The 27690-nt window shown below is 55.2% G+C and overlaps 11 protein-coding genes across 11 annotated transcripts; 6 read left to right on the plus strand and 5 right to left on the minus strand.

Moving 5' to 3' along the window:
* Nucleotides 1–134: 134 nt before the first annotated feature.
* Nucleotides 135–1830, minus strand: CC84DRAFT_1264311 (uncharacterized protein). The gene is made up of 3 exons (XM_018185301.1): nucleotides 1366–1830; nucleotides 1258–1317; nucleotides 135–1208 (listed from the first exon to the last, which is right to left on the minus strand). The coding sequence occupies exons 1-3, from the start codon at nucleotides 1554–1556 to the stop codon at nucleotides 539–541; spliced, it is 921 nt and encodes a 306-aa protein (XP_018029699.1). The 5' UTR covers nucleotides 1557–1830; the 3' UTR covers nucleotides 135–538.
* Nucleotides 1831–2715: 885 nt separating this feature from the next.
* Nucleotides 2716–4714, minus strand: CC84DRAFT_1169464 (uncharacterized protein). The gene is made up of 4 exons (XM_018179666.1): nucleotides 4283–4714; nucleotides 3512–4048; nucleotides 3317–3452; nucleotides 2716–3249 (listed from the first exon to the last, which is right to left on the minus strand). The coding sequence occupies exons 1-4, from the start codon at nucleotides 4529–4531 to the stop codon at nucleotides 3104–3106; spliced, it is 1068 nt and encodes a 355-aa protein (XP_018029700.1). The 5' UTR covers nucleotides 4532–4714; the 3' UTR covers nucleotides 2716–3103.
* Nucleotides 4715–4883: 169 nt separating this feature from the next.
* Nucleotides 4884–5692, plus strand: CC84DRAFT_1264313 (uncharacterized protein). Its single transcript, XM_018185302.1, has 4 exons — nucleotides 4884–4916; nucleotides 4977–5075; nucleotides 5135–5382; nucleotides 5466–5692. Exons 2-4 carry the CDS (start codon nucleotides 4999–5001, stop codon nucleotides 5540–5542), a joined length of 402 nt encoding a protein of 133 aa, XP_018029701.1. The 5' UTR covers nucleotides 4884–4916; nucleotides 4977–4998; the 3' UTR covers nucleotides 5543–5692.
* An 864-nt stretch (nucleotides 5693–6556) lies between these two features.
* CC84DRAFT_1104542 (YL1-domain-containing protein) lies at nucleotides 6557–8632 on the minus strand (the record flags this gene model as incomplete). The annotated part of the gene is made up of 1 exon (XM_018175064.1): nucleotides 6557–8632. The coding sequence occupies one exon, from the start codon at nucleotides 8630–8632 to the stop codon at nucleotides 6557–6559; it is 2076 nt and encodes a 691-aa protein (XP_018029702.1).
* Nucleotides 8633–10351: 1719 nt separating this feature from the next.
* On the plus strand, nucleotides 10352–14235 carry CC84DRAFT_393633 (uncharacterized protein). The gene is made up of 3 exons (XM_018186030.1): nucleotides 10352–10804; nucleotides 10862–13988; nucleotides 14040–14235. The coding sequence occupies exons 1-3, from the start codon at nucleotides 10554–10556 to the stop codon at nucleotides 14043–14045; spliced, it is 3384 nt and encodes a 1127-aa protein (XP_018029703.1). The 5' UTR covers nucleotides 10352–10553; the 3' UTR covers nucleotides 14046–14235.
* A 1605-nt stretch (nucleotides 14236–15840) lies between these two features.
* On the minus strand, nucleotides 15841–17158 carry CC84DRAFT_1223019 (mRNA capping enzyme, alpha subunit; the record flags this gene model as incomplete). Its single annotated transcript, XM_018183454.1, has 2 exons — nucleotides 15841–16393; nucleotides 16461–17158. 2 exons carry the CDS (start codon nucleotides 17156–17158, stop codon nucleotides 15841–15843), a joined length of 1251 nt encoding a protein of 416 aa, XP_018029704.1.
* A 259-nt stretch (nucleotides 17159–17417) lies between these two features.
* On the minus strand, nucleotides 17418–18612 carry CC84DRAFT_1157282 (uncharacterized protein). The gene is made up of 2 exons (XM_018177005.1): nucleotides 18089–18612; nucleotides 17418–18039 (listed from the first exon to the last, which is right to left on the minus strand). The coding sequence occupies exons 1-2, from the start codon at nucleotides 18564–18566 to the stop codon at nucleotides 17534–17536; spliced, it is 984 nt and encodes a 327-aa protein (XP_018029705.1). The 5' UTR covers nucleotides 18567–18612; the 3' UTR covers nucleotides 17418–17533.
* A 1845-nt stretch (nucleotides 18613–20457) lies between these two features.
* Nucleotides 20458–21624, plus strand: CC84DRAFT_1210232 (uncharacterized protein; the record flags this gene model as incomplete). The annotated part of the gene is made up of 4 exons (XM_018182274.1): nucleotides 20458–20739; nucleotides 20796–20859; nucleotides 20910–21058; nucleotides 21117–21624. 4 exons carry the CDS (start codon nucleotides 20458–20460, stop codon nucleotides 21306–21308), a joined length of 687 nt encoding a protein of 228 aa, XP_018029706.1. The 3' UTR covers nucleotides 21309–21624.
* A 42-nt stretch (nucleotides 21625–21666) lies between these two features.
* On the plus strand, nucleotides 21667–22066 carry CC84DRAFT_1169470 (uncharacterized protein). Its single transcript, XM_018179667.1, has one exon. It carries the CDS (start codon nucleotides 21692–21694, stop codon nucleotides 22055–22057), a length of 366 nt encoding a protein of 121 aa, XP_018029707.1. The 5' UTR covers nucleotides 21667–21691; the 3' UTR covers nucleotides 22058–22066.
* Nucleotides 22067–22766: 700 nt separating this feature from the next.
* CC84DRAFT_1210234 (uncharacterized protein) lies at nucleotides 22767–23623 on the plus strand (the record flags this gene model as incomplete). Its single annotated transcript, XM_018182275.1, has 2 exons — nucleotides 22767–23148; nucleotides 23252–23623. Exons 1-2 carry the CDS (start codon nucleotides 22918–22920, stop codon nucleotides 23621–23623), a joined length of 603 nt encoding a protein of 200 aa, XP_018029708.1. The 5' UTR covers nucleotides 22767–22917.
* A 757-nt stretch (nucleotides 23624–24380) lies between these two features.
* CC84DRAFT_1181471 (uncharacterized protein) lies at nucleotides 24381–25023 on the plus strand (the record flags this gene model as incomplete). Its single annotated transcript, XM_018180559.1, has 3 exons — nucleotides 24381–24605; nucleotides 24725–24903; nucleotides 24945–25023. 3 exons carry the CDS (start codon nucleotides 24381–24383, stop codon nucleotides 25021–25023), a joined length of 483 nt encoding a protein of 160 aa, XP_018029709.1.
* Nucleotides 25024–27690: the final 2667 nt, after the last annotated feature.

Here is a 27690-nt window from a genome sequence, read left to right on the forward strand (position 1 = left end):
CACGCTCCTTGGTACAGCGTGACTGAGATAGCAGGATGACGGGCGTGTGTGACCTTGCGGGCACCCGGTGACCGTGCTGCCGGATCAGTCAAGCCTCACGGGAAGCTTAGCATGCAGGAGAGCGGTTTATGTTCGGGACGCATGCCCTGTGGTAGCATCGTAATGTATTGTTCTTCGCGCGTAATGGTGCGGTTCGTGGTATCTAGCTGTGAAAATGCACAAGTGAAGACTCTGCGTGGTGAATTAAAACGCCCCTCCTATCTAGCAAGAAAGACTTTTAACTGGCCGCCGTAAACAATAGCCATGCTCTGCACAGCTCCATCGTGTCTGAGTGTTAGACGAAACAAAACGCCAGGGCAATGTAAATAGAAAGCAAAAGCGCCAGACTGGTATGGTATGTAGAAGCCCAGTCATGTGCCGCGCGAGGTATTTAGAAGTCCTGACCAAGAAACCAAAATAATGAAAATCGCTCAGCGTTTCATGATACCCCCTCGCCAACTGGAATGGAAGATAGTTGCGGCAATTACGATAAAATCGCTCAGTGCGAAGACGAAGCAAGGAGGCGGCCCAAACTCCCATTGGCCGGCGACATCGACGCGATCGGTGTCTTTGCGTACATGATTTCGCCTTCGATGGTGCTCGCTGACGTCGCGGTTTCCGCGTGCGACTTGAGCGAGTACTGCCGGGGACTCGAGGGCGCGGTGCTCGCGTAAGTGAGCGGGGTCACGAGGTCGATCGACTTGTGCGTGTATGACGAGCTGCTTGGGTTCGTCCTGGGAGGGAGGGGCCGTGTTGATGGGGTATATGGCATCGAGTAGCTTATTGACGAGGCAGGCGTGTGCGATAACGAAGGCGCGGCGCTGAAGTTGACATGCGAGGTTGAGGCGCGGGAGTAGTGGGGTCGGCGCGGGCGGATGGTAGCCGCGGCATCAGAGTAGGTGGTGAGTTGGCAGTGTCGTAGGTATCGCGACGCATCCGAATGTTGTCTGGGCTTCTCGTCGCCTGAGGCGGCGTTATCGTCCGAAGACAGGTCCGAGAAAGCACATGATGAACGGTTGGAGCGAAGCTGTGTGGGAGAGCGGGGCGGCACAATGTCACGGAAGTGGAGATCCTCAAAGGAGAAGTTGGAGAGTTGCGAGAAAGGCGTCAATGGCGGGGACTGATCCGGGGCAAAGATGAACTGCTTCTCGGTGTCCTTCTTGCGGCAGCTAGCATGCGTTAGTTTGAGACAAATCTATGTTGAGGACATTGGCGTACCTCTCGGAGCAATAGAGCACTGCGTTGCAAGGCACAATGATTTGTTTTTCGCAGGTAGTACTGTCAATGGTCAGCTACAGCGCGACAGGAAGATGCGATGAGTCATACCAGAACTGCAGGAAGCTCGTGGCCATGAGATCCTCGTCTTCGATCTCCTCCTCCTTCTTGTGCAAGGGCACAGCTTTCTTACTCGCGCCGTGGGAACTGGAGCGTTTAGACAAGGGCGCAGGCTTGGATGGCCGTGCGTGGGCCGGCAAGGGCCTTTTAGTATGGGACACTTGACGGGTGTGAGTGGCCATTGGAAGTTGGAAAGACGGTGAGCTTTAATCCCTCTGTTGGTGTCCCTGAATAGGCACGCACGGTGCGCGCTGAGATTGACGGCGTGCGCAGACAATCGAACCTAGCGAAAATAACAAGCGGTAGGCGGTGACACAGCCGCAGCAGCTAATATGACGAGGTTGAGGGCTTTGTTTGAGCGTCTTATCGCGGTATCTGCAACCGAAAAGGTTTAGCCAGGAACGGTGCGACTAGGACCAAGACTTATGCACCAAGGAAAGCAGTGTGTGAGATCACAATCCGCCATGCAATTGGAAACAATAATGAGGACCTTGGCCGGTGCGTGGTGAGGACTTACGGTGACTGATAAGAGTACGACTCGAGACGCTGGGGAAACGGGCCGAGAGTGGAATTGATCTGGAACGCTGCAGCTGTTGTGTCGGAGCACAGATCGGCGGCCAGGGATGCGGAGCGATAAGCTGAGTCGCTTGACGTCGATAAGAAAGAAGAGCCGGGCCTTGCCAGCGCGCGTTCGGCAAGCAGCGGGTAACTGTATCAGCAAACTGTCAGAAAGGGCCGCACAGGACAGATTGATTGCCGAGCTGGGCAGGCCAACGTACCTGGAGATGGCGGGTAGATAGCGATGCACTCTGCGTCGTGGAACAGTGGACGAGCGGCGGGAGGATATATGCAGCAGTGCGGTCGGCAGTCTAGGACGTGGTTTCGAGCGCCGCAGCGGGGATGGTTCAATATTGCGAATTTGATCACCCCTCAGTAGTCATCAAGCACACCATCGATGAGGAGCTTCCGTCTTATTATACACCAACCTACCCCACCCGATACCCACCAAGGTGTTCTGGCTCAGGGTCGCTAGGCACTGTGGATGCCTCCGATGCATCGACCGACGGCACAATTCAGCCACTGCTCGGTTGTGCCTGACCATCACGGTGTTATGCATGTAACGGCTTCGTCCATTGCGCGAATCGGTTGGACCGTCGCGCCACGGGCACTATTCCGAATCATACGGATCCACGTCTGGCGTCTCTGGCGTGGTTGTGGGGAATAACACGGAACTCTGCAACCGTTGCTGCCTTCCAGTTCACATTACCACACCCTGCACTTGCAAGATCCAACCTCAGGCATCACTCAGAGTTTTACTGGACGCGTAGTCTTTCTTGTTGCGGTAGCCTCTTGTGACTTTAGGTAACAGAATGCGCCGTCGGAGCGCAATACGTCAGGAATGTGCTCAGCGTGCTGCGTGCTGCAATATTCGCTATGGATAGGACCGATGCGATCCACAACGCTGTTCGACTGATGCGAGCACTGTCTGTCTGCACCGCAGTAGTGTCGTGGGGATTCAGTCTTGCCCAGCTGGAGAACAGATTTTTATGTCACCAGCCAATCGCAGCTTGTACTCAGTGCACCCGACACTTCATTTGTTGCCGACCGCAGCAGAAAGAGATGAAAACGCTTAACAGAAAAGATTCCGGCCAACGCAAGTTTCACGATAGGAACAAGTAATCGCAATCGAGGCTGCCACGTGTTGGTCCAGTGCGTGTCTGTGAGGCGGTTAGAACGCGAACGGATCCTGAGCTGTGTGCGCTCTCGTTATTCGCCAGATCTGAATCGCCGTTGACGTTGGGTAGAAGGGACCATCCTGGAGCGACTCAGGCTGTGTTGCGAAGTCGATTTGCTGCAGTGTGAAGCGGTTTCGTCCTACCCCACAAAAATCAGCAACAGCTCATCAGACGTCGCAAGATGATGTATTTGTGGGGAGACCCACTACACGCGTTCAAGAAGGTCTCGAACGTCTTCTCATTGCGTATTGTCGCAGCAACTAGAACTTGGAGAGCTGCATTCAGGTCGAAAAAATCTCTCATTGACGAAACCAGAGCTGGAATAATGGTGGAGTCGTATGTCTGCGATTGATTGTTGGTTCGGTGGGGTTGGACTCAGCAAGCGCTTAGGAGAGTCTTACCACATCGGCCCCTAAGAGCACTTCTGGTACGTCCATCCCGTAGTCTTCTAAAAATGTGCTGCCATTAAGAGGCCGTCCCCATTTTAGAGCAGCTGTGTTTACTGTGATTCGCGACGCGTCAAGCTCGTTGAGAAAGACGTTGGTCTTGATGGCGTCTACAACCGCTTCGTCACCGTCTGTCGAAACGATGCCAGATACACCGAGATGCTTTGCACAAAGTATTGATAGCATGCCCGTGCCGGCTCCAAGTTCAAGTACCCTCTTATCGCGAACCATCGCGCTTCCGCGATCAGAGGACAGAAACTGCCCAAGGAGCAGTGCCGCTTCCCAAGTACGCAATCCGGTAGTTCCGGATGATGAGATGACAGAGCGGGACTCAAGCAGCGTCACCGAATTGTCGTTGACAGTGTTGTTGTCTGCACTATGGCGCGGAAATGCGTAAGTCACGTATGCTTTCTGCTGAGCAGAATCGGTCTCGGACGGGACATTCGATCCGAGGATGGAAGTGAGCGACTCCATGAGGTCATCAGAAATTGCCTAATTGTAGGAAAAGATGCACGGGTCAGTGAGGTGCGCGGTGAACGAGTGATTAAGATCTGACGTCGAAGCATGGTGAATGGACCAAACACAGGTCGACCGAAGAGCATCTCCTCGCTAAGTGAGGCCCGAACGCTCTGACTTGGCCATATTTTTGGCAGCGAGAAGGTGCAAGTGCAATATAGAGCGGGCAATGTGGCTTTGCAGGATGAAGAAATGAAAAGAGACTCGTACATCCTCTTCAGGGTCGTCGATTGCTTGCTCAAGCTTCGACACCAAGGCTTTGAGCACTCTGAGACGATATCGGTCTGGAGGGAGAGTCGAATTCGTCTCAGCATCAAAAAGATGGCTAAACATCCAGGCCTGCACTTCCATGTCCTTGAGAACGCGGCCTTCGAGCCATCTCAGCTGTGTAGGGTCGACCAACTGGAAGTATTGGCGGCGGAAGGTCGCTAACCTCGTCCACGTATTTTGCTGGACCATGGTAATTCTAGCACAGAATAATCTGAAGCTGTGTGCATTCGAAAAGCTCTAGTAATTGTGAACCTGAATGCTTGCGTGGGGAACAAGGCCCACACCGGATCTCTAGACTAACTCAGTGAGCGCGTGCAGGTAGCACACCTTCTGGCCGACTGAGAACTCTTCAACCAACTGCTGAGATACTCGCGAAAGATGTAGTGTTGCAGTCTGCACTTTGATGGGGGGCTGCAGGTGCGCTTACCTAATTGGGCGCCCCGCTGGGTCTTGGCGCCTCTCGCTAAGCGAGCACTCAAGGTCAATTTTGATCAACCACACGGCCGAACTTCTCAGCTCGACGACGCCAACTAACCCATCCACCGACACACAGAGCAGGATCGATTTCCGTTCAGTACGTCCCGCACCAATTCGACGCGCGATCATCGAGAGGACATCCCCTAACAGCGCGTAGTTCGGCACAGCTCGTCCTCAATATGGCTGATTCCCAGGTTACTCTGCGCACGCGCAAGTTCATCCGCAACCCCCTCCTCGGCCGCCGCCAGATGGTTGTGTAAGTGCAGGACACGGTCGCGATACGGGTACACAGAAGGAAGGTCTAATGGCGTGCAGCGATGTCCTCCACCCCAACCGTCCCAACGTCTCCAAGGACGAACTCCGTGGCAAGCTCGGTGAGCTCTACAAGGCCAAGAAGGACGATGTCTCCGTCTTCGGCTTCAAGACACACTTCGGTGGCGGCAAGAGCACCGGCTTCGCTCTCATCTACGACAGCAACGAGGCCATGAAGAAGTTCGAGCCCCACTACAGGCTGGTCCGGTACGGCATGGCCTCCAAGATCGAGAAGGCCTCCAGGCAGCAGCGTACGTCGCCCCCACACACCATTACGGCTCGCATATACTTGTCGGATAGAAGATGTGTAGGAGACATGCTGACACACTCACAGGCAAGCAGCGCAAGAACAGGGGCAAGGAGTTCCGGGGTACGGCCAAGACCAAGGGTGGGGACAAGAAGAAGAAATAAGCGACTGCGCTATGATGGTCGGGACGGAGTCGGGTCTCTGGTTCGGGTGGTTCACCGTGGACATGACGGAGTTGCAGTGGGCATTATCATCGTGTACAGTTACGAGAAATGCCTGAAAAACTCTTGCCAGTACTGGGCCGGCAAGATGGGACGGCGTTTGAGATCTCATGTCATCAGCTAACCGTCAAATGCATATCATGGACCTTTCCATTTCCTGAATACGACCATTCCTGAACGTGCGCGAGATGGAGTGTGGTGGGCGCGCTTGTGATGCGTTCTCAGCCCGCCGCGAGACAGTTGTTGGACTCTGGCCACCGGCAACACGTTGCCATCATATATCTACATCTTGATGTAACAGCAATCTTGCACTGATCCTTTCGACCAACATCCTCCTTCCCAGCCTTTATACAGTCCATCAACAAACAGCCTAATCTGCCGCAACAATTCCACCTGCGCACCACCCTACGTCCTATGCTTGTGAGGTTGCACACAATCTAAGTCGTAGATTCTACTCGGTGAAGACTGGCTGCACGGCCATTGCATCACCAGTCGACTCGAGATTCCCAAACATCAACTGCGCACTCAGCCTTGCCGGGCGCGCTCCCTACCCCGCCAGATCCCGATGCCAGCTCCAGCCATCCCCATGCAACAACTTCCTGCACCACAGTGCTCCCAGCGTGCCACCCAGCCCTGTTCCAATATGCTGACCTCCCACCTTCGCCCCGGACTTGTTTCGACCTGTGAACGTGCAGCTCACCTCAGCGCCCAGAACCGGAGCGTGACATCGTCCGCAGTGTCGAGAAAAACCAACATCCATTAGATTGGAGGGGTTGCTTGTTCCGACCGCATGGTAGATCATCTGCGGTGGAAAAATACTGTTGTACATGTTGTCGTTAGGGGTATATATCTACGTCGAGGCACCGCCCCGTATAGCTCGCTAGGTTTATCGTACAGGATGTCCAGATGCCAGAGGGCGAACGTACACGGCCTTGGGCGCATGGAGCGACCAGCAGCCTACACAGTCGTGGCAGGCTCTTCCGTCTTCACGGCGGCCGCCTCACTCCCCTCTACCGCACTACCAACCTCCACAGGCCTTGACTCGCCCCCACCAAGCACAGCACCAACCTCAGCCCTCTTGGTCTCCATCTCCAGAAACCTCCTTGGCACCCCCGCCGCCGGCGCCATTCCCAAAAACCCCTTCCCCCGACTCTCCATCGGCTTCGCCCGTCCCCCAACATAACACCCCAACTCGCCACACCACACGAACCCGCCCCCGACCACCCCCCGCAGCACCCCAAACGCGCGGCTATCCCGGTACGCAATCCCCGTCTCGGGATCGCGGTACCGCGCCTCCTTGTTGCTCACCGCGCACAGCTCCTTCTTCGGCTTCGCCAGCGCCTCTTTTTCCTTCTTGGTCTTGGGCGCGTTGAGCATGGCGGTGACGAAGGACGTGGCATCGGGGACGGACCAGGCGAAGAGCGCGGTGGAGAGCTGGACGAGGGCGGCGCGGTCTTTTTCTTTGAGGAGAGAGGCCGTGGTGCGGGCGCGGGTTGGGGCGGCGGTGGCGTCGAGATTGGGGAAAGAGCAGAGGATGAGGAGATTGCGGAGGGCGCGGCGGATGAGTTTGCGACGAGGCGGTGGGGGTGGGACTTGCGGAGGAGCCGGATTTCGGAATTGTGCGAGGAGGTGCTGAGGGGACATTGTCGTGGGTGGTGGTTGTTCTTGGGAGAAGAGTGAAGGCGTGAAAGAGAGGTCGGAGAGGTTGGAGTGTGATGCTGAGAGGAAGGGATTGGGCGGGAGGTCTGGCTGTGAGGTTTGGAATGGATTGGAGGGCAGGTCAGGTTGTGAGTTTTGAAACGGGTTGGGAGGCAGCTCGGGTTCTGAGGTATGGTGTTGGCTGGACTGTGTATATTGGTCCATTTGGAAGAGGAAAGAGTCTGAAGTTGATGGGGGAGCGAACATGACATTGTTCGCAAATGGGGGGCCCTGCGATATTGTGACATCCTGAACGGGTGGTTGGGAGGCTGGTATTGATCCAGACTGCGAATCTATACTCAGCGGTAGCGATGTCGCAATGGTCTGGGCGTCCTGGCTCCGGGTTTGATCAACGGAAATGGGTATCGGCTGATCACTGGAAGAGGGGTTCTCGGTGGTTGTCGATGCGGTCATCTCTTTGTTGAGTTTCTCCTCCAAGTCTTCAAGCTTGGGAGCATCCTTTCCCGTGTATTTGACCTTGTCGTCAACCCAAATAGCGGGACCACTATAGAAGCGGATGAAGGGCCCATCGATCTGCCTGTTCTTCAGGGCATCGATCTTGGCCTGCCTTTCGGCGGCTCTCTGCTCCTCAGCCTCCTCCCAGCGATGGAGCGTCTTCTTGTTGATGCGCTCCACTCGAGCAGCCTCGGCTAGACGTTCGGCCTGGGTCAGAGGCTTCGGTTCGTCCTTTGCCTTGCGCGCCTCGGCTGCCTTCATCATGGCCAGCGTCTCATCGCGGCGCTGGTCCTTCTCCTTCAGTTTTGCCAACGTGTGCTCCTTGTTTGCCATCGTTTGCTTCCTCGACGATGTGCGTATGGGTCCATCTTCATCGGTGGGGATCCACGACGCCCGCTCCGACTTCTTCTTGGGTCGTGGTGGGCCAGCTGGCGGGGACTGGGTCGCAGTAGCCGGGACATCAAGCTTGACGCGCTTGCGGGAGGTCGCAGCCAGACGTGCGGCGAACGGGTTCGTGGCTGTCTTGCGCTTCTTGGTGCGCTCTTGACGCTCTGCCTTGCGGAGCTCCTTCTCGCCCGCGTCTTCGTCGTCGCCAGCATCTTCGTCCTCGGACGACGACGAGTCCAGGTTGTAGTCTTCCTGCTCGTTGGCATCGTCGCCCACAAAATCCTCCTCGTTGGCCAACTCTTCCCACTCTTCTCCCCACTCGTCCTCCCCGGTGGCGGCCGTGGCCAAGAGCGTGGACATGCGGTTGCCCGCGTTCGATCTCCGTGCGCGCGAAACGACCATGAGGTCGGCGGGCGCCTCGGGCTCGCTGTCACCCTCTGACGTCGACCGCCCGCCATCGTGGTTGTAGTCGTCAACCGCTGCGTCGTCCATGCCAATGTCCGCGCGCTCTTCCGGGCCTGTCGACATGATGCGCGTGCGGGGACGAGGATGCGCCGGCGCGGAGCGTATGACGGAAGGCGCACGCGGTTGCTGAGGCGAGCCGAGTGTGAGTGAAGGTCTAGCGCGCCGACGTGCACAAGGGCTGCGGGAAAGCTTCGAGAAGGACGACGTGGAAGGCTCCGTTCATGCGCATCTTCAGCAGGCCACGCCGCGCTATGCTGGTGCAGGGGGCGCACAGTGGGCGGCACAGGCAGCTCGAAAAGTGCTGGTCTTCATGCGCAGAGCTTCGCGCGTTTCAAGGCACCGTGTTCGCGGGCAGTGGGATGCTGCGGGTTTGATGCACACAACTGCGACCCGCATGTCGAAGCCATCACGATCTGCACGCCCTCAACGCGGTCTAGCGTCCCTCCCTTTGCCCAGCTTGCTGAAACGGTAGCGCGCCCAGGCTTTTTATCTGGCGCCTGCGGAGGAAACGTAGCGCCCGTCCTGCCATCATCGCCAATGCTCTCTACAGGATCAGAAATAGGACGACTATGGCGACATGTCCTACGAGCCATGCCGGTGAGGCTGCGGCTATTTATGCGTGCTGCGGTATGCAGCAACCATTACGCAGGATCATAGCACATGCCCCATTTGCCGTGGCTGTGGCTTCAACTGCTGGTTCGTGTTTGTGATCCTGAGGGCTGAGCCCAAGGCTTCGTCTCCTGGACATGTTTCGCTGCTATGTTTGTGAGAACGCACCATCGGGGGGCCAAGGCGGGACTCCCTGGGAACAATGACATGTTACACACGTCTTCCAGAATCTGCCGGCGCCCTCAGTCTGCCAGGGGCGGTGCCGTGTGTAGTCGCTGAATTGGACGTGAAGGACAGATGCAGATGGAACAGATGCCCGCACTGCTCCTCCAGGTGATGCTGCTGCAGTCTCCAGCGCCAGAAGCGAGCTGCTCAGTCCCTAGGGTGTGTATAATAAGGCCCAAGTGGCCAATGGCAGGCGTGGGCGGGGCTGGACCACGTAAGACACAGCGACGGTGTCGTTCGAAGCGGTTTCAAGTTTCGAGTTGACGGGAGCGCCCTCTGCCCCTATTGCGCGTGCGATGGAGCGCTCTGCTGGCATGCAGCGGAGCAGCAGAGCAGGCGGCCGCCCCGTCCAACGTCCAAACGGCGCCAGCGGTCGCGTTGCCCGTCCCAATCTGTCTGTCTGCTTGCGTGGGCGTTTTGGGTGTCGTGCCGTCCGTGTCCCTGAGCGGCCTAGCCAGCTAGAGCTGCACGCGAATACTTTAGCAGTCCCTCACCACCTACCCTCGTGCACCCTCTCTGCGCTCCCGCATCTCTCCCGCCAGCTCCGCCAGCCCTCCGATGAACGAAGGTGTCTAATCGCGTGTAATCTGCCCATTTGCTTCCCTTCTCCAGGCTGTCCGCGGCTTGTTTATTGCTCCATCGTAATCAGGACTCCCGCCGGCGACGACCTGTGTCTCATTCACAGACAAGCCCGGCCCGCCACTCCTTGATTGCCATCGCCGCCTGCGTTGACCGCGCTGCCGCCGCCCGCCAACGCTCGCTGCCGTAGGTCCCGCCCGCGAGCACCACCGCCCTGACCGGCTCACCTGCGCACAGCTGCTGCCCTCGCACTCGAAAGCGCTGTCTGCACTGCACGGCACCGTACGCCGCACGCCCGCCCGCCGACCCGCTAGCGCTCGAATCACCTCGCCCGCAGGCCTGGATCCTAGGGGTGTGCTCTTGTACGCTTCAGCTCCCGCCCTGAGCTGAGCCTGGTCTTGCTGGCAATAGTCCACTCGCCTCACATTCCTTTGGCCGGTTTCCAACCCACGTTTCTGCCGCTACCCTGGTCTTGGTACCTCGATATTACTTCTCTAGACACCACACAATCCAAAGACAGGGTCTGTAATACCTAATGGCTCCCTCGAACCGCCCGGAGCATCACATCAACCTCAACTACATCCCCCAGCTCACCTCGCAGGCCCCGCTGTCGGCCTCGTCCACCACCTCGGCCTCGCCTACCGAGCCTCCTTCCTCGGGCGGCTCCATCCGCTTTCCAATGCCCTCCCAGAACACGTCAAACCCCCTCGCGGGCGCCGCTGCCGGCGCGAGGCTTGGAGCCGGGTCTCCATCGCATGAATATGGTGGCAGGTTATACTCGAAGCGGTTTGTCGCATCCTGAAACCCGCGCTCAGATCCCATTTTGGCTAACGTCCGATTCAGGGCCCGCGAGATTCAAGCTCAGGAAGGCCTCACTCCCCAAATGTGGGGTCCACCTACCAGCGGAAATTCGACGCCTCTTCGCGAGACCATTCCGGAGTCGCCCAGCGGTGACAGCTTCCCCGACTTCAACGGAGCGATGCCAGACTCCGCCGCCCCCCAGACATCTGGCCGCCGTGCCCGTGCTGGCACGCTTCCCTCGCGATTCTCTCCCTCGGCCCCCCCGCCAGGCTTGCTGTCTGCTTCATCGCTTCTTCCCAAGACGTCCCGCCCGACGCCGTCGACGAGCCCCTTCAAGCCCGGTTCCGGCACACCTACCGAGAACTCGGGCTTTGCTGCTCTCGGTTCGACCAATGCTGCCGCCAAATCAGCATTGCTCTCCCGCCTCCGAGCTGGCTCGATGCCGCAGCGACCAGGCTTTTTGCCGCCTGCCGTGTCGCCGTTTGGGAACCCCATCTTTTCAACAGGATGGACGAGCAGCCGTGACCGTAGCAGCACGCTCCAGAGCATTGCATCCCAGCCCTCAAATGGTCCCACGTCGCCCCAGTCGTCGTTCTCCAGGGATTCGCTCGCCGATACCGATGTGAAGACACTGGATTACCTCGGCCTCGTGGACACGCCCCAGCCTGCCCGCGCCACGCTTGCCCCGTCCGACATCGAACTCCTCCTCGAGGGCCAACGGAATGCACTCAATCAGAACGCAACTGCTGCCGCCAACCGCTTCCGCTCCTACTCTGTCAATGCCAAAGAAAAGTACGCCGATGATGAGGATGACCTCGACCAGGCTGCATACGGTGGCTACAGTGGAACCATGACCCCTGCAGAAGCAAGTGCTCTCGCCATTCACGAAGCTGTGCGACAACACAACTTGGAGGTGCAAGCTTTTGCCAACTTTGCGAGTGCCACCCGCCCACGTGCTCGCACTGCGGGTGTTCTCGACTCGCCTTCGCAGCGGCTGATGCGAAACTACCTTCCCTCCTCGTCCCGCCTCGACAACAGCCTCACAGCGGCTGACTTGACCGAAGACGCTGAGTACAGCCTAGCCGAAGCTGTGAAGAGCCTCCAGCTGGGCGGCAAACCCAGCTCGAACCTTGGTGATGACACGCTGGAAGGGCCTACCCGGGCGCTTTGGCTTGGTAACATCCCCTCGTCGACCACCGTTTCATCCCTGGATGTCATCTTCAAGGCTTTCGGTCCCATCGAGTCCACCCGTGTTCTGACCCATAAGAATTGCGGATTTGTCAACTATGAGACAATCGACAGCGCAATTCAGGCGAAGCTACAGCTCAATGGCAAGGAGATCTTCCCTGGTGCTGGTCCAGTGCGTATTGGTTACGCCAAGGTTCCCAGCGCGGCAGCTACGCCTGGCCACAATGGACTTTTCCCGTCGCCGAGCCCTGATCCACATGCCAAATCTCAAGCAGAGGGCTCGAACTTGTCAAGCAATGCTGCTAAAGCGAACGGCGGGCGTGCCGAGAGTGCTAATGTGCCCCTGACCACTCCCGAGCTGACAGATATTCGTGGCGATATCGTCAACATCGTGAAAGAGTTGGGCGCCACGGATGAGGAGCAGTTACGGATCTCGGCCCACGTTGAGCAAGCTGTTCAGCATGACAACTATTTCATGGAGATACCGCCTGTCGAGGAACCCAGCCACACCCGCATCCACGATGCGCCGCGTCTGCGAGAGATTCGCAAGCGCATCGACAACAACTCGTGCTCGCAGCCTGAGATTGAGGAGATTGCCATGAACATGCTGCCTGAGATCGCTGAGCTTTCGTCTGATTACCTGGGTAACACGGTTGTACAGAAGTTGTTCGAATACTGCTCCGAACCCACCAAGGAGGCCATGCTGCGAGAAATCGCTCCCCACCTGGCCAAGATTGGCGTTCACAAGAACGGGACCTGGGCCGCGCAGAAGATTATCGATGTTGCCCGGACTCCCACTTTGCAGAAGATGATTGTCGATGCCCTACGGCCATATGCCGTGACCCTTTTCTTGGATCAGTTTGGCAACTACGTTATGCAAGGATGCCTCCGTTACTCGGCGCCGCTCAACAATTTCATTTTCGAAGCCATGCTCAGCCGCCTGTGGGATCTCGCCCAGGGTCGGTTCGGTGCACGAGCAATGCGTGCTTGCTTGGAGAGCCACTACGCAACCAAGGACCAGCAGCGCATGGTGGCTGCTACCATCGCCCTCCACAGCGTGCAGCTTGCCACAAACGCCAACGGCGCCTTGCTGCTTACGTGGTTCCTTGACACCTGCAACTTCCCTCGGCGTCGCACAGTCCTAGCTCCTCGCCTGGTCCCCCACATTGTGCATCTGTGCACGCACAAGGTTGCTTATTTGACGGTTTTGAAGATTATCAACCAGCGGAACGAACCAGATGCTCGTGACACTATCCTGCAAGCCTTGTTCTTCTCTCCAAATGACCAGGTTCTAGAGGATATTCTCATTGACCAGAACTGTGGCGCGACTTTGATCTTCAAGGTGCTGACAACTCCTTTCTTCGATGAGAAGATCCGTCCGGACGTTGTCCAGAACGTCCGCAACGTCTTGACCCGCATCAAGGCACAGCCCGGACAAGGCTATAAGCGACTGATGGACGAAGTCAACCTATCTACGCGTGGTGGCCCTGGCCACCGAGAGCACTCTCAGACCCGCCCCGCTTCGTCTCGGGACAGCCCTGCAGGCTCCCATGCTGAGCCTCGCCAGTTCTACCCTGGCGTCGCACCCGGAATGGATCCCATTGCCCTGCAACGAACTGCAAGCATGGACTCCAATGGCTTCGACCAGTATGGCATGGGCATGCAGAGCGGTCCCATGTTCATGCCTGGCATGCCGGCCATGACCGGCTCCCAGCAACTGCAGTACCAACAGCTCCTTGCACAGCAGGGACGAGGCCAGCCATTCTACCCTCAGATGAACGGCTACCAGCCTCCTGTATCTGGCATGGACTACCGGAACGCGAGCCCAGTTGCGGCTCCTGGCTTCACTGGTTCGCCCATGCTTCAGCCTGCCACTCTCGGACAGGGCATCAACCCGGCCATGGCTGGGCAGATGTATCCTTACGGCATGTATATGCCTCAGCAACAGCAAGCCGCTGGAGGGGGTCAACGACGCGGCAGGGTAAGCTCACCACCCGCATCACGGTCGACCACCAATGCTAACATGATCCAGCGGTAAATGTATTCTTCGGGAGACCTTGGCGGATTCATCTTGACTTTGAGTCCTCACATCATACGGGTTTTCTATTGTTGTAAAGGGGCAATTACCAATACCTTCTGTATATGATTGTCCAGGCACCTTCGACCTGGCTTTCGATATCAGCCATCAGTCCGAGGACACGGCGGGTCCCACAGCGAGCAGGACACCTAGCCTCATCATTTGCTTTTCCTAGCGTCATCTCTATCTACTTCGCCGGAGAGAAGGGGAGCAGGCTACCTTGCATCTCACGCCACCTTTTTACGACTTGCATGTTTCTTTCAGGTTCTTCTCACATTCATATCGGGCGGGCTGCGCGCCCTTCTCTCTGGCACTCACAATCCGATCCAACATTTTCGCAATGAACACTCGTTTTTCTTCCTTGAATCACGCAAAATTTTGGCGCGACATGCAGATTCAAAGCTACTTCTCTTCTTGTATCTTACTTCGGCGGCAGCTCGGCTCCTCATCTTGTCGACGGGAGCTGGGTATGCTACCATTTAGATGTCGACACTCATCTCCACTGTCCACGGACTGCGGGGCAGTGTCTTTTTGCTCAACTCTTTGGCAATGTGTGGAGAGGTGGCTGGATGTAGGATTGAAACATGGACAGGCAAAAGTTGGGAACGAGACTGGGATTTCAAGGGGTTTGGTGCTTGGTGCTCTTTTTGTTGTCGGGACGATTTGCTTCTCTTTTTCCCTGGTGGGTCGCTTCCACTTTGACCGTTTTGGCAGATAGATGAATTTAGGCTTGCTCTAGACCTGGAAGGGCTGGGGTGGCGTATATTTGAACGGCTCTTGCAAGGCAGTGCTATGAATGATGTCTACTTCCACATGATGCGCATAGCGTAAACACTTGAATCGACGTCCGTGTAGCTTCTTCTCAGTCCGCCGCGGAGCATGTTCATTTGAAGCAAGCACATGTTTAGTCCTAGAGCAAAGCAGAGCAATGAGTTCATGGATAGCGCTACGCAAACGACGCCCGCGCAGAGCAAAGAATAATAACCAGCAGCCAGAACCAGATCCCAGGGTATCATGCCATTTCAGCTTGCCAAAACCCAAAACCCAGAACGCCCGTCCCGTCCCATTAACGCCTTGTCTTTTCTTTCCCTTTCTTTCCCGACCAACTCAGCAGATGACCCAGGTAGCATCTGGATTTGCAAAAGTACGGGAAGGATCATCAATTGGTAACATCTGGATATAGCCATCTGCAGCGGCACGGGTTGCAGCGGCATCTCCACGCCCTCAACGCATCGCCTGCAGCTTCCACGAGGCCGGGGATTGGGAGGCAGCGACAGTGGACGCACCTGCACTCCCAGGGCGGCAGGGGCACCTTGTATCCCGCATCGTTTGGAATTTTGCACTTGGAATGCTTTTCCTCGGCGGATTTTCGAATGTCGGTTTTGGGGTAACAATGGTTTGCATCCTCTCGGATACCGGTTTTCTGATAACAATGCTCCGCATCTTCTAGACTGGTGTCAGACGTCTGCTCCGTATCCTCAGGGCTACTGTCTGAAGACGTCTGTTCTACAGCGTCGAGATGCGGCCGAAAGTCCAGAGAGTGATACGTCGTGCTGCGCCCGTGGGCTTCTGCGCCATCGACGACACATGAATGCTAGTCCGTCTCGCGCAGCGCCTGCGCGCCGTTGCGAACCTGCCCGCACCGACCGCACTCGTAGGCTTCTACGCTTTCGACGATACGCGAAGGGCTAAAGTCCCCCTCGCGCAGCGCCTGCGCGCTGTTCACAGCCTGTCCGCACCCGTCCCAAGCGCACTGCTAGTGTCCGTTTACGTCCTCGATGCGGCGCCTTTTGTTTGAGTGCTCTGGCTCCTGGTACTGCCCGCCCGCATGCATCTGCTTGACGGCTTTCTTAATCGCGCCCTCGGAGCTACGCAGGTCTTGCTCTGTGACGGGATCCTCGATACTGCCAAGCACGCTCTCCACAGTGGAGACGTGGTTCGCATCTGCCTTGTCGTCTCGCCAGCGCGGCGTGCCGTCGTCGTCCTTCTTGAACTTCCACCGTCCGTCTGTGTCGCGGTAGCACTCTATGATCCTGCCGTCTAGCCGCTGCTTCAAGCCCTTGAGCATCTCCCAGTCCTGCGGCGTGATGGATAGACGGTGCGAGAATGGCCGATATCGGTTGTTCCCGTGGTTAACCAGAAGTTCAAACTTTGTCGGCATGGCATCGTAGTCTGGGTAGGGCGACTGGTCGTCGTCTTCTGGGGAGGCATCGACCATGGGAAACTCGCCGAGGCGCAGCTTGAAGTCAATGGTATTCTCATGGGGAGGCTTCCACTTCAGTATGTGGGGATCTGTGCCAAACTCGTACCTGCGAACACGCAACCATCAGTACTGCTTTTGACTTGTCGCGCTGTCCGAAGGTAAATAGAACTTACTTTGTGTCCTTGCATGTGAAGATCAACCCATCGTTCCCGTGCTTTAGCTTCGGCATCACCTGGTCGAAAACATATGAGATGTGGTAAGCAGACTGCTGCTCCTTCTCCTTGACTTGGAACGGCACCAGCGGCATGAGCGATTTGGTCTGCGTCAGGTATGTATGCCATGGCTTGATCACGCGCTCTTTCAGAGCCCACAGGCGCTTCGACAGCGGCTTATCGGTGTAGTTCTCGCTGTCTGCGGCTAGACAGTCGAAAGCGTAGAAAATAAGCTTGGTAGACCCATCTGGGTACAGATCGTTCACCAGCTCGCCGTCCAGAATGGTCGCATATAGAAATGCCTCTGGTTGGAACAGAGCGCCGTGGTAGGGCACCCGGATTGGCGGCTTGACCTCGTAGTAGTTGTTCTTGCGATCGATGAGGAATGTGACGGGTTCAAATGAGCCCTGTTCCGATTCGACATAGTTGAAGAATAGCAAGCAGCGCAAGCCGTCGGTCTTCTCGCACATGAAGTATTCTCGTTGCTGTAGCTCGGCAACATGCTGGCGCGCAAAAGACACGGGTTGCGCGCCTGGAAATCGCGTGTTTCCCTCGCGTTGGATCAGTGCAGCGACCTGGTGCTTCAGTGGTGCGGCATCCTCGTTGGAAAGCTGGAAGCCGGGAATTGAGGGCGGCGCGGACGACTTGTGGGCTGCCATGGTGCGGCGACCTCGGCTTCGGTCTAGTCTAGGGTCGCTGTTGCTAGGGCGTGCGCGTGGGAGCAGTTGGGGCTTGGATGGTTGGATCTCCAAAGTGTTGGCTGCCTGTGACGCGACAAAGACCCTTGCCTCTGGTGGAGCTAGGATGTGCCAAGACCTGGGGTTCATGTAGGAAACCCACGTCCCGATGAATCTCGAGGCGCTATGTGTTCACAATCATTCGAAGAGTTTCACTTTCAATTAAAGGTGGTAATGAACATCAAGTTTTACCGCATTCGAGACGTTCCCGATCTCGCCAGAGCGTCATAATATACAACAGACATTGTGACAGTATCATACATACAAAGCGCATCGTGGATAACACTCGACCCGATCTTAAGGTCGAGAAGCATCTGCGCCCACGGATTTGCTCGGCGTCCTGACCGCATTCTGCTCCAGCTCAGGGCCCCCAGAGAACGTCCATCTCCCGTCTGCCACCTCGTCGTCGCTGGCCATATCGAGTCTCCGCAACTCCCGTCTCATGTAGCTCACAATCTGTGCCAGCTTCTCGAAGTCGACGTCTTCCCGGCCCGCAAACAAGTTCCTCCAAACCGCTGTCGCTAGCACCGCGTCTCCCTTCATGATGCCTTCGTCGTAAGACAGCAGCACGGCACGCCACTGCGAGAAAATATCCTTGAGATATTTCTGGCGCAGGGAGTTCGCATTGATCTTGTGCCAGACCACAAGACGGTCCTCAGCCGCGTAGAAGGCGTGGTTGGTAAGATGCTGTATCCAGACGGGCGCATGGGTCGTGGGGAACATGCGGAAGCGGACCTGCATCAGGTACATGTGGATGAAGGTGACTTGCGCCCAGTTGATGAAGGTCGGAGCAAGGCCGAGCTCTGCATTCGTCAGTGTATTTTACATGCGCCGGCATCAAGGAGCTCCTACCCTTAAACCACCAGCTATCGCTCACGCCGAGATGCGCTCCAGTCTCATCGCGGGGGATCTCGTCATTCTTCTCTAATGCTTGCGGTATTGTGTAATCGGCATGCCGGGTGCATTCCTTCATCAGTTGCTGCGTAGCAGCATATGCGACATAGGTTTCCGTCATCAGCGGCGCTTTCTCGCGCAACTTGGCGGCTATTCCACGCAGCGCGCTCCCGGTGTTGGGGCCTTCTATTGGTACCGTGCGCTTTGGTAGAGGCTTTGAGGGCTTTGCGGGCTCCGAGATGGGCTGCGACACCGGCTGGACGGCTGAGAGAGAGGCCGTCACATGGTATGAGCTTGGTGCCGTTGTCGAGAGGTTTCGCGCAGCCTCCGCCCGGTAGAGATTCGATACTTTGCGGGGCGAACGGCTCTGTAGTAAAGACGACGATTGCCTCGAGAGGGCCCTCGAGCAGGCTCTGCATGTGTAATTCGTGGCCATGGCTGTACAGTGTGGTGTAGAGATGGTGCTATCGCCCCTGCCAAAAAGTTAGACGCGAAGTCGCGCTTTCCGCAACGCACGGATCCATGACTTCACCACTCTGGATGGCCCAACACCAATCATCTCGTCACTATTGATCGTCAACCATCACCATCACAATTCGATCGCAAAGTCTGTCTTCATTCACAAAGTTGCTCACGTGAACCATCCGTACTGCCTGACCGGTCAATCCATGACTTCGCACTTCGTCCAACACATGACGTGGCTGTGGATCTAACACAACATCCCAGGGCCATGTCGAAGACTAGTGACACGACTTTCAACATCCAGCATGTCCGCAGTAGAGCGCATTCTCCTTGACTATACATGTCCACACTCCATAATACCTCAAAGCTTCAAACCCTGGTCAAAGGTCTCCGCCAGCTGCATCACCGTCTCAAACTAGGCGTTCTCAAGCTCAACATTACCCATCATTATGCTCATCACAGTGTCTTCCTGCTTCTCAGCTTCCAAATGGCGATGGATCATACACGCATGCATGACCCAATACATGACTGCCGCCAGCTCGCGCGTAGATTTCACCACACCATATTGCATTCGCGCGCAGCCTCCAGCAGCAAGTCAATCAGCAACTTGCGCTCAATCAGCGTGCCCGCCTTCATGGGCAGCATGATGGTCAGCTGGCACACGTCGCGCAGGAAGCCGGGGGCAGGCGGGAAAACCAGGCTGGACGCTTCGAAGCCCTTCGGCAGGATGGAGACTTAGAATTACATGTACTGAGCGTCCCAGTCGCCGCGGAGATCCGTGGCATACTCGTAGATCCAGGGTTCGGCATGCGAGTTGGGCCGTTGAAGAGGATGAACTTGACTTGGTTGTGTATGCGGCGGTTGATTTGGGCTACGTGACAGGGGGTCGTTGTGCAGTTCTAGTCTGCGGCTAAGGTTGAGACAATCTAGGGTTGGGGGTGGAGCACCATGATGAGGTACACTGGAAGAAAAGGTCCAACGTAAAGAGCAGTTAGGGGTACTGATTGCTGCCGTAGTTGTACTGCGAAGCGGCTCGCGGTCAACTGAGCGATGCGAGGAGGTTGTGGACATGGTTCTGTTACTACGGGATGAATACGTATGTATGAGGGAGGTACGGGGAGGTGCGGTGCTCAGTGAAAAAATCCATAGCCTCAGTACACTCGCCCATCAGCAGACCTACGCCTACGAAGAAAGAGCTAGAATGGCGAGGTTTTCACATGAACAAGCTTCACATCAGTTGCAACCTTTATTCATATACAATGCTGACTGTAGGGCGGGCGGTTGGGATGATCGAAATTTACCCCAGCAGAATGGGAAAAGTATTTATCAGTATTGTAGCTACCGTCACCCGCATGTCGTCGCTCGTATGTGCACATCGAGGTTGGGAAGATGGACGACTAGCGGCCATGGAAAAACTTGTCGTCCATGGAGCTCGGTGCTACCAATGGAGAGATACGGGCGGGACCGCCTCGCATTGTACGGACGAATTTGTTTGGAAAGACATGTGTCACGAGAAAGAGATATGTTATGAGGGCAAATATGTACGATGTAGGGAGGTGTATTATGGAAGAAAGAAGCATGAAATTTGGATCCACTCCAGCGACCAAACGACGGCAGGTTCAATCTTCGAAGTGGAATCGCAACGAATCGATCCTGGCCCGTGGACCGCGACCGTTTGCGAGGCCCTTGCCTTCGCGCGTAGTGGAGATCCATGCCCGCGCTCGCTGTATGGTCTTTGGCGACCGACACTGCTATAAAAGAATGCCTCACGCCACGGTCAGTAACCACCCTACAGTTCGACACCATCCCGCGGAAGCAACCCTGTTCAATACTTTGCAACTCCGAAGAAGGTTTCTCAATACACCATGTTGGTTATCTCTTGCATCCCGGCCATCCTGGTCGCCCTCGCACCCATCGTCTCAGCAAACTTCGACCTCAACGTCGCCATCGGCGACGTAGCCACCATCTTCCCTTGGCCCGACACGATCGGTATCTGGGCGCTCACGGACGGCGACAATCCCAAGTGCGAAGATCTTGCTGAGAACGGTGTCATCGCTAGCTGGGATGAGAAGAACGATCTGAGCCACGGCCGCGAGGGCATTCGTTGCGTGCCCGGCAACCATTGTGGATACTACCATCCTGATGATGTGAGTAAAAGATGACAAATAATGAGCCGAATGGATAGGAACTGACTTGTAGCCAGGATCCTTGGCCGAGCGTCGAGCTCCTGGAGATGCACTTCACGAACAACCCTCTCCACCACTACAGTACGTTTGCACGAGCGTATGGAAAAGTGTTTCGGCTAATCACGTCCCAGCAATCTACAAAGACCGCGGCTACACGGCTCCCGATGGATTCACCTGGCTCTGGCCGATGTATGGCGTAGATGGCAACACCTATGGCGCGTGCCACACCGACACCCGTAAGAGCTGGGACTGCAACTACAACAACGACAAACTGAAATTGGTAAGCTGCCCAAATCTCGTAAGTCTGTTCGAGAGACGATTCCTGATAGTTCCGACAGCATGGCCGACGCAAGTTCCGCTGCCTGACCAGCATCACCGCGAAGGAGATCAACGATGCGAAGCGCAAGGGTGGCAAGACGGCCGAGGACTCCGAGGGGTACCGCAACCCTGATTACCCGTTCTTTGAGGTGCTCTCACACAATGGCACAGCCATCAAGCCCAACGGTGCTGCGGTTGCTTGGACGAGTTAAGCTTAGTCGTCGTTTGAAGATGCGGTGTAGAGGAGGTTCGATCACATGGGTGGTTACATGGGCGGTATGTCTTCAGATACGTAAAAGGTGTCCTGCTCGTTCATCGGGAACCGGGACGTGAATACATGGTTGCCATCTTGATACATTGGGTAGGCGAATGATGAATAGATCCCGCTTTGTGAGGACTCGCAAAAGCATTGCTCTTTACTCATCTGAATTGCTATTCAGTGTTCTTCATGGGACACGCTGGTCGTGCTTTCCTAGAACGGGAAGGAACGCGGCTGGCCTCGGGGCATATCACACACACACATACCAAGCCACCCACCCACCCACCAACCACACGAACTTTTTCAACAGCCGGTCCTCGCCAGTGCTTGCTCATTATGGTGGCGACGTTCGCATACCTCTTGACCATCTTGATCGCTCTCATCCAGTTCACAGCAGTGTCGGCAGACTTCGACCTTTATCAAGTATCTGGCAGTTCCCCCGTTCACCACCGCGTCAGATCGGTGGATATCACTGCCCCGGGGCCAGGCCTCCTTATACCGCCGTTCGACTATGGCTGGCAGATTTTCGATTGGGACGCCGAGCCTACGTGTGACCAACTTCTCCAGGCTCCCTTCTACCAGAACAAGAAGGATCTGAGCCACGGTCGGGTTGGCATACGATGCGTAGGCAAGTGCGGTATCGTGGATGTAAGTCTTGCAACCCAAAATACTCCTTTTCCACTGAACGCTAATCTTCCCTAGCCACCGTGGGGCAACGTTGACCGCCTCGAGATGCACTTCACGAGCCAATACCACGCGACTATCTACCATGACGATGGATATGAGCGGGACGGCGGATGGAAGTGGAATATGTGGGGCGTTGATGGCCACCGCTATGGAGAGTGCTTTACTTATGATAATCGCGACTTGGATTGCAAGTATCCTGTTACAGACGGACACTTTTACGTCACTCGAAAGTTCCGCTGCACTCTGGATGACCACGATATCACGGCGAAGTGGATCAATCAGAAATATATGGAGCAGGGTGGAGAGACCATGGGCCATAAGTACCATGGTAAGAGGGCGGTCGGCAATGTTACGGCGGTTGCTTGGACAGGTTGAGGTTGAGCTCGCTAGCGGCTGAAAATGTGAATTGCCACGATGTGTGGGCGAAAGGCTTAGTAATGACGAGGAATCAGTGTAGGCCTGGTCATGGGAATATATACTCAGTTCTCTAACATCCTTTTAATATGTGACATTGGAGTAATGAAGGACATTGTGCAGGTTTTGACTTGTCAAGTTGAGACATTCTAAGAATAAGGAACGCTATGGCATCTTTGTGTCTCTGATTGTATCTGCCACTACTCATGCGTTTCTGGAACCAGAAAGAACGATGGCCTTGGTAATTGTCTGGGCATATGCATCTGCATTCAATTCACTAGCGGACTGTTAGCGGCTCTCTCCTTCCCAAAACCCTATAAAGTGCCCTGCTCCCTTGAGAAAATACCCCGCACGAGTTCTAGCAGCATATTACTGTTCGCAGTCTCTGAGATTCTGCACTTCAAACGGCTTTCGTCAGCTATTACCTGAACTCCACTTCATCAGCAACAATCCCAGCAACCATGCAACCCGTTATGTCGACGACGTTCGTGTACCTATTGTCTATTGTATTCACTGTCGTTCAGTTCACCACGGCCGACTTCGATCTCTATAGGGTCGACAGCGACTGGTCTAGACTCGGCTGGGCTCTCTTCGACATGGACGCAGAACCAGGCACCGCTGGTAGTACGTGTGACGATGTAAATAACCACGCCTTCTATCCCGGCAAGAACGACTTGAGCACGGCCGTCTGGGTGTGCGCTGCGAAGGCAAGTGCGGCATCCGTCATGTAAGCCTTCTATAATTTGTTTTTAATATAATGTTACCTTGCTGTACCCTGAAGCTGACCATCACTAGTCATCGTGGCCGGATGTCAATATAGTTGAGATGCACTTCGTCAACAAACCTCTCTATCACTGGACAATATACAAGGACGATGGGTACGTGCGGGACAACGGATGGAAATGGTGGCTATGGGGCGTCGACGGCCACAACTACGGAGAGTGCTTTGCATACGAGGGTCACGACGTGGATTGCTATGATGCGAAGAGCAATGGACATGTCTACTACAACTGCAAATTCCGTTGCAACGTGCGGGATCCCACTATCACTGCGAAGGCTATCAACGCGGCGTACTGGAAGGATACCGGGTACAAGCCGCCAAACACCAAGAAGTCACTCAGCAATGGGGCGGTTGGCAATGCGACTGCGATTGCGTGGACAAACTAAACTGTCGATCAACCGGGCTCCCTCGTTCATCATCAAGGCTTGGCGGGGTTATGTCGTCGATCTCCCGAATGCCTTCTTTCATCAGGAAGACCTGAGTACCTGGGGATGGCACCAGGCGGAAGGGGAGGCGGGGCATACGCACGCTGGACATGAAGGCTACATGTCGGCCGATCAAGGTCGAGGTATTCGAGCTGAGCGAGACGGTGAGGGAGGCGGTCGTGAGGGACTGGAAGGAGGCTTGGTCGCCAGAAGCTAAATCTGAGGGGAGGAATACATTCTGGGCCAAATCTTCTCAAAACCAGCTCCTAACAACTGACTTCCCAAAGCTAAATTGAAGTTTGTTTTGGTGTCTAATATGTAGTTTGTGTTCCTTTTACAAGAAAGATAGTGCGACACCCTCCGGCTACGGTGTCAATGCCGAAGTGAACCTTTAGTGCACAGAGCACTCCGGAGTGAGAGTACTGCGAGCAACAGCTCTAGGTTGGTTGATACCGAGTATCAAGGTCCATCCATTGACTCGTGCCCAAGGCTTCGCTGCGTTTGTAAGAGGCCGTGCCCTGCGAACCACCGCTCGTGCCTCTACCTTCACCTCCCGAGTCTCACTAGCGGACTTAAGAAGCCCAACCTGGGCTTGATAAGCACTCCGCCCGAGTACCTACAAGCACTCAGCTCTTCGCTCTTCTTATAAATCTCGTTTGTTCTCAACAGCTACGCGCACAACACTTCTACGCACACATATCAAGCTGCACAGCTCGTCATGTCGGCGAAACTCGCATACGTCTTGACCATTCTGGTCGCCTGCATCCAGCTCGCTTCGGCAAACTTCGACCTTTACCACATCCATGGCGTGGAGGCTGATGGACCGTTTCCGGGTGCCGAGATCAACGGCTGGCAACTCCAGAACGATAACCCCACCTGTGACCAAGCCGATCAGTTCGCGGTCTGGCGTGATAGCAGCGACCTCTCCCACGGCCGAAAGGGTGTTCGCTGCGAGGGCAAGTGCGGCTACGGCGATGCAAGTTGCGCATTTTGAACTGGGACAATCCCTTCTAAGGTTCCATGCAGTGGTTTATGTTGATCTCTAATACTGACTCTGTCCAGGCACCTTGGCCCGACGTCAAGCTCATCGAGATGCACTTCACCAATAATCCCCTCTACCACTTCACCATCTACAAGGACCGTGGCTACACGACCGGCGACGGTGGGTGGCGCTGGTACCTGTACGGCACCGATGACAAGGCGGATGGAACGTGCTTTGCGTGGGTTAAGTCATTCATACTGTATGTTTGAACACGAGCGATTGAAAGCTGAATCGCAGCAGGCAACTACAACTGGGATTGCAAGTAGCCAGACAAGAACTTGGCGGTCAAGGGCTACCGCAAGTTCCGCTGCCTCACTGATGCCGATGCCAACACAATCAATGATATCTACAAGAAGGAGGGCGGCAGGATTCTCGCGGAAATTGGCAATGGCAATGGGACTGCGGTGGAACGGAAGGCTCGAGTAGTGCGAGGATGATGTTGACGAGGTTCAGTTCTTGGGATCATGGTTTAGCTGAAATAAGAGCTTGAGCGGGGTGATCATGTTACGATTTCCTGGGATTTATGAGTAAGGATCGGAAATATGAGGAATCAAGACTAAAATCAATCCAAGTTCCCTACTGCGGGCTTGCGCTCGCGTGTTCAATACATTCGTGTCTTTAGATGACCTGATAGCTGTTTTATGGAGAATGTCATTCGAGGGACTCAAATTCCGTGGGAAGCTTTAAAGATTCTGAATGCCATCAGTATGGATGGGAATCCTTCTCCGTTAGCTTAATTATACAGCGCGTCTTAGTTCACCTGGAATCTTTACCCGCATCATTGAAGAACCTTCGATTTGGAAGCATAGAATTGACAGTCGTCATTCCACAGGCAATCAGTTTCGAGTATTGAATTTAGTGTCCTCATTGCTAGTCTAAATCTCAGAATGCTACGGAGTTTGAAACGTTCCGTCGGGCTTTTTACTCTACTTGTAAAATCGTACGCCCAGATTCGTAAAGGAGCGGCAACAAGTGTTAGGAATACCAGCAAAGCCTCCAAGCAAATAGAACTCGCCTCTTTACTTGATGGGGGAACCCTCATTTATAGAGTCCAAGTCCGCTGTTAACGCTGACTTATTGATATCCCCCTTCAAGTATCCTGATTTACGCAACCACTTCTCGTGGGCAGCTAGCATAGCTTTGCGCGTACGACCACGCGAGCGCGTGAACCTCTTCCTCGTGGGGCGTAGTATTGTAAGCCAGGCACCACCCCAGAACTGGGTAATCCTTCTTGGCCCGGATCGCGTATGAAAGTGCCTCATCCCTCATGATAGGCGTAGGTGGAGCACCCGAATTGGGAGGTTACATCTGTAGATAATTTCTTCTTGAGTTCCCCTGCACTGACTGAATTTTTGTCTTGGCCATTGGAAGTCATTGACGGCTCGTGCTTCTCATCTCTCCAGGTAGGATTCCTCCAGTCATCAGTAAAGAGCAGGCCCTTTTCGAACGCTTCGAGATTTCCTGGCACTTCTTCTCATTGTTGACGTTTCCTTGCTGTAACGCTTTCGCGGCGGTCTCTCTCTCTATATACATTCCATACCCACGTCGTCTGGTGGCCTTTCGATAATTTCCGTGACATTATGATTATAAGTATTCAAGTGAGGTACGTACTTAGCAAGTGGATGTTTGAGTTTTCTTCAGTAGGACCTAGCGCCCCCCATTACACTTCGTGAAACTGAATAGAGAAGAATCGATCTGCAGCTTCCCAGGAGGCTCCGCACATACATTACCTGACTGCTGTCATGGGCTAGTCTAAGGTCTCTCTGAAAGCTAGTATTCCTAAGAAATTGCTCTCAATGTGACCGGATGTAGACTTTACGGACCAAATTTGCTTCACGGTATTTACGGTTGTACAAGAGTTCTTACCGACCGCGTACCACTGTAGAACCCGCCGATGATCAACCCACTCAAGGCCATGACGGGTCTAGGTGGATATTGAACCCTCGACCGGCACCCGGCAACCCGTGAACGAGATCTACTGCCGTTGCCGAGGAGAATCGCCGTAAACGCCTATCGTTGTTTATTTTCTAGCTTCACTTGCGTCCCCAGTGGGCCATCCTCGGTTGAAGTTGATGCCCATATGCACGTCTGACGTGTGTGGCTGCGGCCCCATTGCTACCACGTCCGCGCTGCACAAGCATAGCCTCTACCCTGCCGCTAACCGTCCCCTATCCGACCCTAAGTATCAGGAGCATGTGGCGTGCCGGGGAAAGTCGTGCGAACCATTGTTCTCTTCCACGCTTCGTGTTCTGCCGCGCCTAGAATTATTGACGGCTCGGAGCGTTTGCTGCCCCTGGTTTTAGTGAACCGGATCGAAGTGTTTCGCAATTCGACAAATAATAGACTGGAGGCGCAAGCCGAACAGTCCAGAGCAAGAGATATGGTGTTGTGAGTAAGTATGCGCATGTAGCGCACCTAGCAGCAAACAGAAGCTTTCCCGTACATCCATTTCGTCTTGTGATGCAAGTCGATCTCTCTGGAGACAGATGCGCTAGATAAGACACCACCTGAACAAGATGAGCGCTGGGCTCCATCTGGACGGCCCCGCCCAACCCATAATGAAGGGCTCTCGGTTACCCTCCGAAATTTGACACGTCCATGAATGTTGTAGTCAACAGCCACATCTGCCTCTCGCTACTCGTATCCGATTTTAGAGACTTCTTGTTGGTTCAAATTCCAGAACATCATCAGCCAGTCCGCGGGTTCATGCATCGCTAGAGTGGCGCTAATGGCTGCTAGAAGGCGCGTTCGAACTTACGGGCGAGGCGCCTGTTGAGTAACACCGCGAAGGGACCGAGGCTGAGGGTGTGATTGATAGAAAATGAAGATGAACGAGGGCAACTGGTTGTGGTCGGGTGACAATTGTGGAGTCGACGACAGGAGCAGCGGATGATCACAGCAGTGGGTGAAAGGCTACTAGGTGATGACTGGAGGGACAAGAAGGACAACTGACAGAGGTAGGGTCCAAGCTACATCCAGTCCCTCT

The sequence above is a fragment of the Paraphaeosphaeria sporulosa genome, assembly GCF_001642045.1.
Source record: "Paraphaeosphaeria sporulosa strain AP3s5-JAC2a unplaced genomic scaffold CC84scaffold_15, whole genome shotgun sequence".
Lineage (NCBI taxonomy): Eukaryota > Fungi > Ascomycota > Dothideomycetes > Pleosporales > Didymosphaeriaceae > Paraphaeosphaeria > Paraphaeosphaeria sporulosa.

Excerpts from the sequence above, each read along its gene's own strand:
- CC84DRAFT_1169470 (XM_018179667.1), top strand. The coding sequence starts at position 21,692 with ATGGTGGCGACGTTCGCATACCTCTTGACCATCTTGATCGCTCTCATC.
- CC84DRAFT_1264313 (XM_018185302.1), top strand. The coding sequence starts at position 4,999 with ATGGCTGATTCCCAGGTTACTCTGCGCACGCGCAAGTTCATCCGCAAC. Across the intron at positions 5,076-5,134 it reads GGCCGCCGCCAGATGGTTGT|CGATGTCCTCCACCCCAACC; the intron begins GTAAGTGCAGGA and ends AATGGCGTGCAG. Across the intron at positions 5,383-5,465 it reads GAAGGCCTCCAGGCAGCAGC|GCAAGCAGCGCAAGAACAGG; the intron begins GTACGTCGCCCC and ends ACACACTCACAG.
- CC84DRAFT_393633 (XM_018186030.1), top strand. The coding sequence starts at position 10,554 with ATGGCTCCCTCGAACCGCCCGGAGCATCACATCAACCTCAACTACATC. Across the intron at positions 10,805-10,861 it reads GGCAGGTTATACTCGAAGCG|GGCCCGCGAGATTCAAGCTC; the intron begins GTTTGTCGCATC and ends CGTCCGATTCAG.
- CC84DRAFT_1157282 (XM_018177005.1), bottom strand. The coding sequence starts at position 18,566 with ATGGCCACGAATTACACATGCAGAGCCTGCTCGAGGGCCCTCTCGAGG. Across the intron at positions 18,040-18,088 it reads CGATAGCTGGTGGTTTAAGG|AGCTCGGCCTTGCTCCGACC; the intron begins GTAGGAGCTCCT and ends TGACGAATGCAG.
- CC84DRAFT_1264311 (XM_018185301.1), bottom strand. The coding sequence starts at position 1,556 with ATGGCCACTCACACCCGTCAAGTGTCCCATACTAAAAGGCCCTTGCCG. Across the intron at positions 1,318-1,365 it reads ACGAGCTTCCTGCAGTTCTG|TACTACCTGCGAAAAACAAA; the intron begins GTATGACTCATC and ends GACCATTGACAG. Across the intron at positions 1,209-1,257 it reads GTGCTCTATTGCTCCGAGAG|CTGCCGCAAGAAGGACACCG; the intron begins GTACGCCAATGT and ends AACGCATGCTAG.
- CC84DRAFT_1169464 (XM_018179666.1), bottom strand. The coding sequence starts at position 4,531 with ATGGTCCAGCAAAATACGTGGACGAGGTTAGCGACCTTCCGCCGCCAA. Across the intron at positions 4,049-4,282 it reads TCGACGACCCTGAAGAGGAT|GCAATTTCTGATGACCTCAT; the intron begins GTACGAGTCTCT and ends TCCTACAATTAG. Across the intron at positions 3,250-3,316 it reads GACCTTCTTGAACGCGTGTA|GACGAAACCGCTTCACACTG; the intron begins GTGGGTCTCCCC and ends TTTGTGGGGTAG.